At 41.6% G+C, this 9,321-nt stretch overlaps 1 protein-coding gene across 2 annotated transcripts; it reads right to left on the reverse strand.

Moving 5' to 3' along the window:
* Nucleotides 1-345: 345 nt before the first annotated feature.
* ccr9a (chemokine (C-C motif) receptor 9a) lies at nucleotides 346-5,845 on the reverse strand. 2 transcript variants are annotated; one of them, XM_047156628.2, is made up of 3 exons: nucleotides 4,341-5,845; nucleotides 2,003-2,076; nucleotides 346-1,854 (listed from the first exon to the last, which is right to left on the reverse strand). In XM_047156628.2, the coding sequence occupies exons 2-3, from the start codon at nucleotides 2,054-2,056 to the stop codon at nucleotides 811-813; spliced, it is 1,098 nt and encodes a 365-aa protein (XP_047012584.1). In that variant the 5' UTR covers nucleotides 2,057-2,076; nucleotides 4,341-5,845; the 3' UTR covers nucleotides 346-810. The 2 variants fall into 2 exon arrangements, with proteins under 2 accessions (XP_047012584.1, XP_017326929.1); XM_017471440.3 differs by lacking the exon at nucleotides 4,341-5,845 and adding an exon at nucleotides 2,254-3,744.
* Between the last annotated feature and the right edge of the window lie 3,476 nt (nucleotides 5,846-9,321).

Raw genomic sequence — 9,321 nt, forward strand, 5'->3', positions numbered from 1 at the left:
GTATGCTCCAAATTCCCCACCCCAAAAAGTTTTTTTCTCATTCAAATAAGAGACGGCAAACTAGTCCGAGTCAAATTTGAACTAGAGACGTGCCTCTTCGCCCACAAGTGCCACCGTGTCTCCTGCGTTCAAAGGTTGTACGTCATGTTCACAACGGCTTTTCGACCACAATCTGTACTACTCTCACCGTGTGACCAAGCTTTGCACGAAACACTCGACAAAGTAAACAAATAAGTGTAACCAAGGTGATCCTAGTTCTCCTTCTGAAGAAAAGTGAACAGGTTTTGTTTCAGATGTATTCAGATGGAAGTTTATATGCAAAAAAAACAAAACAAACGGAAACGATTGGCTTAAACTGAAATTTAATGTAGCTTTAGCACACACATGTCGGTTCAGTTTTGCATTACAGTGAATTCCATGGAATACTTTGAGGATAAAATGAAAATGCATACCGAAATACAAGCTCTTGCACTTGCAACAAACAATGGTGAGACACCTGGAGGCATACAAATCATAATAAAGTCACAGATATCACTTCAATGTTATTTACATAGCTTTGAAGGAACACAGCCTTCTTTTTAATACATCATATTGACAGGAATAAAATAAAAATAAAAAAAAAACATCACTCGGTACATTTGGTGTAGTTATTCCTTATTAACAGACTTTTACACATACACAGCTCTTTCCACAGCTGAGGCAGCTTTCGTGCACACCTACTTAAACTGTCTTTCTATCACGAGTCACAGATTCATGAGCTTTGAGAAGTCATTCCTGAACTCGTGCACTAATACTGTCCCAAGGCGGAGCTTACAGCGAGAAAGCCATGGTGCTGTCTGTATCGGACATGACGGAAGAGCGAAGTGGACCTCCGAGTTTGCCGGATTTGGATGTCGTGCAGCCGTACTTTCTGTACAGCTTTTTCAGGTCTTTTCGGAAGCGCACCCCAATGAAGGCATACAGGAAGGGGTTGAGGCAGCTGTGCATGTAAGCCAGACTCTTCATGACCTGGGTGGCGATGTCAAAGCCCTGGGCCTCGGCACAGTCCGTGATGGTGGTGTTTGCTGCCTGCGTTGCCTCCACCACCAGCAAGCTATTGTACGGCAGCTGAGAAAGGATAAACACAGTCACGACTGCCAGGATGACGCGCAATGCTTTGTGCTTCTCAAAGTTCTTGGCCTTGAGCAAGGTTCTAATGATGACCGAGTAGCAGTAGATCATGACTAGGAGTGGAATACAGAAGCCCATACTGATCTGAAGAGCCAGGACCAGGATCTTTGTGTGGTTGTTTTCATTGTTCCAGTAGACCATGGTGCAAAAATGATTGCCGTCGGGGTCCACTTTGGTCCGGGCGAAGAGAAACTCTGGAATGGACAATATGATGGACAGGACCCAGACAAACACGCACACCACTTTGCTGCAGGCCAGACGCAGCTCCTTGGAGTTCTGCGCCTTGGTGCTCTGCACGATCGAGACGTACCGGTCCACGCTGATGCAAGTCAGGAGAAACATGCTGCTGAAGAAGTTGATCTTGTACAGTGCCGCTGTGCTCTTGCACAGAGTCGTGCCAAATGCCCAGCCCTTCATGGCATCCACCGCCCATAAGGGAAGCGTACACAAGAACAGCAGGTCAGCCAAGGCTAGGTTCAGCAGGTATACATCTGTCATGGTCTTCAAGCGATTCTTGAAGTGCTTGTAGATCCAGAGCACCAGCAGGTTCCCCGCGAAGCCCAGAGTGACGATGAGCAAGTACAAAGGGGGTTCATAGTACATGCGAAAGCGTCGCACGATGCTCTTATCACACGGGCTATCAAAGTCATAATCGCCAATACCAGAACCACTGCCATAATCATCCTGTGGATAAAAGAAGAAGATTAATACATTCATTCTGAACGAATTTCAAGTATTGAGTAAATCAACATACAAAAGACATATCGTTTAATGTAACCGATGATTTTCAACATGCTGTGATTTATTTTGCTTTGCTTTACATCCTACTTACTGTTGGAGAGACTGTCGATAAGAAGGCAGCCAAAGGGTCAGTCATGTTTATCATTTTTAATTCTCTGAACACTTCTGAAAACAGCAAGAGAACACGTCAACGTTAATGACTTATTAGTTCAGGCACCAAATATTTCCACGATTTGAAATCAAACCATCGTTAAAGTTAAAGCTCGGCAATCAAGCAATCAAGTCAGATTTCAAGCTCTTTGTCGTTTTCTAAGCATGTCTTTTCTGTTACATGTTACTCACATGTTTTCAGACGCTCCAGAGTGAGTTCACGGTAAGAGAAACGTCGAGAGAGATGCTCGATGTTGAAGTTGTGTTGTGAAGCGGTGTTTTGCAGAAGCTTTTAAGGGCTCGGATTAACCACAGTGTGACGCACGTGTGTTTTTTTCTCTTTTCCTGTAGTATGCAGTTGGGCCGTACATATTTACAGAAATTAGTCACAGTGTTCACTCTATATTAAAATGAATAATGATCGAGGCAAATCAGGGGATTAACATACAACTATCGTACGAACCTGGATTCTGATAAAGTGGTTTACGAGCACTTTAGTATGATTGGTATTATTATTATTCGTATCATGTGGGGTTTGTTTACTGTAATGTAAGAGATTGTGTTAGATTGCATTCGTCATTTTAAATCATTCATGCTGACTGTAGTATAATGATTATGTATATTATTCAAACTGAACTGCATTTTTGATTGGGTAAAGCAAAAAGACACTAGTTAATTATTTAATATGTACCGACAGATGTCTTGTTCGAACCATTATCCCCTTAAAGCCTCGTCTTATGCATCTTGAAGCACACTATTACTGAATAATTCATAATGGTTTTGGAATAACTGAAACGAAGCATATGTAGTTGACAGAGGGAGGAATACAAGTCTGGGCTTGTTGCAGGTGTCCTGGAAATTTAAAGGATCCCTTTCGGAAATTTGCGCTCAATTCCGTAAAATTGCTTGGGCGTGATTTAGCTTCCTATTTAGAACTATTTTTTAAAATAATAATAATAATTTTTTAAAAAGAGTCGTCTGTGAAACTATCTTACAGTCGCATTGTTTTCAACCCAAATGACTAATGCACCCTACGAATAAAGTAAGTCGTAATGTTCGTAAAGTTCACCAACAAAGAAAGAATCCTTTTGTCAACAGGTGTTGTATTAACATCTGGCATGACAAACACTTTTCACTTGTTAATGAACCCAAGAGAGAGAGAGAAGTGTGACCTTTGACCTACTGGCACTCTTGTTTTCGATTGCCCATCTCTATTGACGTATTGTTTTCACAGATGGTTTAGCAGACAGGGAACCACCAAAAATAATGACCACGCAATCTTCTTATAACCTTCTCCTTTTCTTGTTGATCTTTCTTGTCAGTCACGCACTCGCACAGACGCATGTGATGTCCAGTGGTAGCAGATTCTCTTTTGCAAAAGTATCATAGGAGAGTTCTTTTCACTGTCACGGGCTTGTCTTAGGCACATTATTAGGACTCTGGAACTGAATCAAATGCTACTTGGAGCCTAGTTCCTCTGTCAAACTTGAGCTCTTTTGCATTAGAGACATCCTGTTTTTCTCTCTACACTCTAACGCAGTCTAGACTCATCTTATCTTATTTTGTCGTTTTATTACGCAATATCTTGAATTTGAAGCATCGGTTCCTCGTTCAAAATCATCACGTCGTTATATGTTATGCAAAACTGATCACAAAACGACGAGATGGTTCAAGCGGCAGTAAGTTCTAGACATGTGGAATACCCAGTATGTCCGTGTATACTGGGTATACACGGACATACTGGGTCCGTGGAGGAACATGGGTTTCCTCCAGCAAACATGGAGGAAACCCTTACTTTGCTCTACTTTTATGGCGTTTGGGAGACGTCCTTATCAAGAGCGACTTCCATTTATGTCGTTTATACAACTGAGGGTTAAGCGCCTCACTCAAATGCTCAGCAGTGACAGTTCAGCAGTCCTGGGATTTGAACTCGCGACCTTCCGATCAGTAATTCAACCTCGACCCGAATCAAACCAGCCGCTGAATGTTTCATTCCACTAACCCACTTTTTAGGCGGTAATATCATATCACAGGTCCACACACGTAGTCAGATATAGGGTACAAAACTGTCATATATTAATATATAATATATAATACACAGTCGAGCCCGAAATGTGTATGAAGACTGCCGTTGTTTTGTTTTGTTTTGGCTAGCCAAGAGCTCAACATGTGGCACATGGGTGGGTTCACAGCCTGGATTCACTAAAAAAAAAAAAGCATTCACAACTAGCGTGTGGCCTCAGGGCTTTATTTTACTTTAGCATGTTATGATGACTCACATGTGCGTGACTGAGGAGCTCTCAGAGATAAACAGTTGACCTGAAAAAAAGGAAAAAAAAACAGAAACGCTTCAACATCCTGTGGTGGTTTTTTCACAATGCAACTTGAACAGGGAACTGAGCATACGTGCTCACGTAACCACTCACCTTTTGCCCTTTCTATTTGCCCACAGATGCTGCTCAGAATAGTCATCTTTTCTATCTTCACTATTTGACCAAAAGTATCCAGATATCCCCATCTAATTATTAAGTTCGGGTGTTTTAATGAATGAATGCCTTTTATTGTCACTATACATATGTACAATGAAATTAAGAGCCACTCCTTTTTGTTCCGTGCAAACATATACATTCAATTCACAAGAAGAATAAACAGATAATACACAGATAAATAAACAAGATAAATAAACAAAATAAATAAACAAGATATACAATATATGCAAGATAGATATGCAAGATAGATAGATATTGGGGTGGATGGGGGAGGTACTATGAAATGCACAGTTTTTGAGACAATATATACATATGCTGTGTTAGCTTACACCCGTTGCTAAGAAGTGTATAAAATCAATCACAAAGCCATGCAGTCTCAATAGACAAACGTCGGCATGCAGAATGGATTGCACTGAAGAGCGACTTTAAACATGGCACTGTCACAGCATGCCACCTTTGCCACAAGACAATTCAGGAACTATCTGCCCTATTAAGATCTGCCCAGTGTACTGTAAATGCTATTATTGTGAAATGCAAGTGTCTGTGTAGATAACACACACTCCCAGAGTGTGGCTGCTGAGTACCGAAGCACATAGTGTTTAAAAATAGCGTCTAGTGTATCGCTTTCACTCACTACAGAGTTCCAAACTGCCTCAACATGAAATGGGTTTCAATTAACATCCCAATGGGGACTAAATCTGGAATGGGGTGTTCAAAAAGCACATACGGATATGATATCTAGAAATGTTTGGCTGTATCTGCACTTATATAGCGCCTTTTAACCTTAGTGGATCTACAAAGCGCTTCACGCTGTGTCTCATTCACCCACTGTCTCACACACCAGTGGTAGCAGAGCTGCCATGCAAGGCACTAGCCTGCCATCGGGAGCAACTTAGGGTTGGACCGAGGACACTTCGGAACGTGGAGTCACGTGGGCCGAGGGAACCCTGCGATTAGTGGACAACTCGCTCTACCGCCTGAGCCACACAGCCGCCCACGTGTATGTATAATGTATGACAAAACCAGGGTTCGATTTCATCCCTACCCACCACATTATTATTATATTATATTATATTATACAGTGAATATTACCTAGATACCTTTTTTTTTCTTTTTCTGAACAGTCTTCATGCCATCTGTAACACATCTCATATGGTGAACTCAGAAAAGAATGCAAGCCCTTCTGTCATCCTAACGTGTGAAATTAAGGGACTTCCAGAAGTGTGTTGTCAGCCTGTAGCTAAATCTCAAATGCCATAGACAGGGACACGTCCTTGTCTCGGTCAGAGAGGCAGACGCTCTAGCTCTAGCATACACTAGATAGAAAACTGTCCAAATTGGCAGCAGATAACGTCAGCACTTTCTTTATACTACTACATTACAATAATAAACATAAGACAACGTGATCAAATACAGGTTTTGATTAATAATATGTTTAATAGAGTTTTGAACCTACTATTTGTTCGGCTATTGCGTAACACAAAGCCTATAGTTTATGCCCGGTGTCTTCTGTAGGCAAACTAATGATGACCGTTTAATTTAAATTGAATTGTTCTGAGAAAATTATTGTAATTGTAAGTCCTTTCAGTAACGCCTACACATCTTGACAAAGTTTACCGTATTTGCAGTCATACAAGTGCAAGTGGCTACCTACTTGAAGATTTAATGAAATGTCTGTTAAAAAATCTTTTTATCCATAACTCATGCAGCAAAGTGCCCTATATCTGTGCATATGTCAGTGTAAGAATCTGATAATCCAGATGTTTTTTGGAAATGTCTGGTCAACCAACAACCTACACACTGGCTGTAAATAGTATGTTCAAAATAGCAATGGCACCATTCCACTCTTGAATATTTTTGCGGAATGATCACGATATCGCAACACCATCAGTGTTTAATTCAAGTATATTTCAGCAGTGTCTTCGTCTTACGTTTCAAACAACCCCGTCACCACAACCTTTTCATCACACCTCCACACTTTACCAAATATAGTGTTCCCCTAGTTTTGACTTCCCTGTGCATTCAAACTGAAGTCTTCCCATAGCCATTTAGTTGCTGGTTGCTCATTAGCATCCAATGTTGGAGGTTCATTGAGCTTTATCTGAACAAGCAGAATTGGCCGGTTACACTGGATGGACCTAAATAGGTTATTGAACCCAGTGTTGCTCTGATGACAATATGCATCACCCATGTGTTTTGTGGAACAAACATTTTTTTTGTTGTTTTTATTCTTTTAGGGAACCCCCCCTGACCCGGAGATATGCTTGAAACCGCAACAAAACAAAAACGTGAGTCACACAAGTAAACCATCAGACTTGACAAGTATGCTGCTAGACGGTGGGGGGGGGGGGGTGAAGGGGGGACTGTCTACACTGAAGGTGCATGTTGCAGTCATTGCAGCATGTCATGGCAGCATGGATGGTGTCTTGCTGGGGAAAAAATGACACACTTTCATGAAAGTGTTTTCATTTCACCTTCTCGGCTTTGTACACGAATTTCTTAATGCATGTGCCCATGTGAAATGCCAAACTGAAATAGGTCTCTCTAAAGTCTGCCTTTTTGCATGCCTATTTGGACCACATGGCAGAGATTCAATCATCAGATCAACTGCCACATAGAAAAAGACACTGAGAGCTCAACTGTCTAAATAAAGAATGGCCCATTGGGTGGTGGAGGTCACCACCTTGGGCTACAGTTGGAGCGGACACCCGTGGCGTCCTCCCATGACACGCCATTTTGAGGAGCGTCTCCTCCTCATGGGCATTACTTAATGGTGTGATGCTCCGGGAAGCCGGTGCTACTACAGTAATAACTTGGCGTTACTATGCACCTTGTCGATATTCTACAAGCTTAGCATCGACCCTTATAGTGCCATGAGTGCAGCAGACATCTCCGAGCACCTTTCCAGTCGGTGGGTCGTTCCTCATGGCATCGTGGTGTATTTTATCTAGATGATATTCACCAGCCCTAAGTTTGGAGCTATGAAACAGAATGCTAGTTACATATCTAACTTTAACGTGCTCATAATTTAAACTGCAGCATTAGCTTTTCCCCCAGTGTCACAAACGACTCGTTCAATGATCCATTCTAAACGATTCATTCTAAACTCCTCCATTCAGAGAGCATGCTCTGCTCTGATTGGTCAGATGTCCCAGTCTGTTATGATTGGTTTACCACTGTTTCAAAAAGGAAACGCCCACTACCATAACGAGTTTCAGCTCCGTCTGTTAGCGAGCATCCGATGAAGACCAGAGGCGGGGCTTTTTGTTGCAAACCTACGTAGGTTCGTACAGGAAGTAAAGTCTGGAATCGCTAACGACTCGTTTCAGCCGTTCAGAATCGATTCCTTCTTTTCGGAGTCGATAACTCGTAACGTTTGTCGTGCGCTTTTGATTCTTGAAACTTTGCAGACGTTTTACATTCAGAAACAGCTCGATATACACACTACATGAAAGGTAATGTTTGAAAAACCATAATAGGTGCATTTATTTTTAAGCATTTATTATAACATTGGGAGAAAAACTACTGGATGGCAATATATCCGAAATGAGACAGCTCACCCTGACACCAATGATACACTGATGCAGGCCCACTTGCTAAACAATTCATACCTGTACCAGAATATAGAAGATGAATTAACCAAATAATATGCTGGGATTTTAAGGAGTTAAATTGTGATGCATTTCTGCAAAACTGATCTAATAATCTAGTCACTAAGTGTTGATAATACTGCTGCAGTGCCGCACCAAAAACACTTACAATACCACCTATCTGTACAGACGCACGCAACATGATGTCTTGATAACCTGTGGCTATCGAGTGAGTGAGCCAGACACACGAGAGGAAAAAACAACATTAAAATAGAACACTTTGTAAGCAGCTTCCTCTATGTCTCACAGCGAAAGCGCCTCAGAGATCAGGTGCATCTGCATTGTTTTCTCTCAAAAGTGTATTTGAAAAGAGAACACCGTTTTGCATTTAGTGTATATAAAAAAAGTTTCCTTTTTTTTGAACAGCTAGCAATCTAGAATTATTGCATGGTTATTATTCAGGTGATTTTGCATACAGATCCACCTGTAAATTGAATTTCGCTGCTTTGTCATGGGACTTAATGCTAGAGTATTGACCAAGGTGGTGAAATACATTGACAATATCTGTATCGTGTAGTGCTCCAAATATCCGTATCTGTTTTTGGATTTAAACCCAATATATACGTTACCCAATATCCCTACCACTATGCCCCCAGAAACGTAAAGAACTAGTAGCCTAATTTAAAGCCATGTGATCCTGACCAGGCATTTGCTAAGTCACTACGTGTTAATGAACATGGTCTTTCTTTGTCTCACAAGCTTCATATCTGACCGTTCACCCACACTTGATCATGTGGATCAAGTTAATGCCCTGTGAAACTTTTTTTTAATAATCCATTTAGAACATATTAAAGTGGGGGAAGTGGTGGCTTGACGGTTAAGGCTCTGGGTTACTGATCTTAAGGTCGGGGGTTCAAGCCCCAGTACTGCCAAGCTGCCGCTGTTGGGCCCTTGAGCAAGGCCCTTAACCTTCTCTGCTCCAGGGGGCACTGTATCATGGCTGACCCCACGCTCAACTTCCTAACATGCTGGGGTATGTGAAGAAAAGAATTTCACTGCGCTGTAATGTATACGTGATTAATAAAGACTCATTATTGTTATTATCTGCACATTCTAAGTAACTTGTATTCATTGTTCCATCCCTAATAGGGGGGATCCAAGGGGACAAGGAAACGAGAACA

This window comes from Ictalurus punctatus, chromosome 7, assembly GCF_001660625.3.
Source record: "Ictalurus punctatus breed USDA103 chromosome 7, Coco_2.0, whole genome shotgun sequence".
Lineage (NCBI taxonomy): Eukaryota > Metazoa > Chordata > Actinopteri > Siluriformes > Ictaluridae > Ictalurus > Ictalurus punctatus.

Coding starts and splice junctions, on each gene's coding strand:
- ccr9a (XM_047156628.2), bottom strand. CDS start 2,056: ATGATAAACATGACTGACCCTTTGGCTGCCTTCTTATCGACAGTCTCT. Junction 1,855..2,002: donor TATCGACAGTCTCTCCAACA/GTAAGTAGGATG, acceptor TTTTATCCACAG/GATGATTATGGCAGTGGTTC.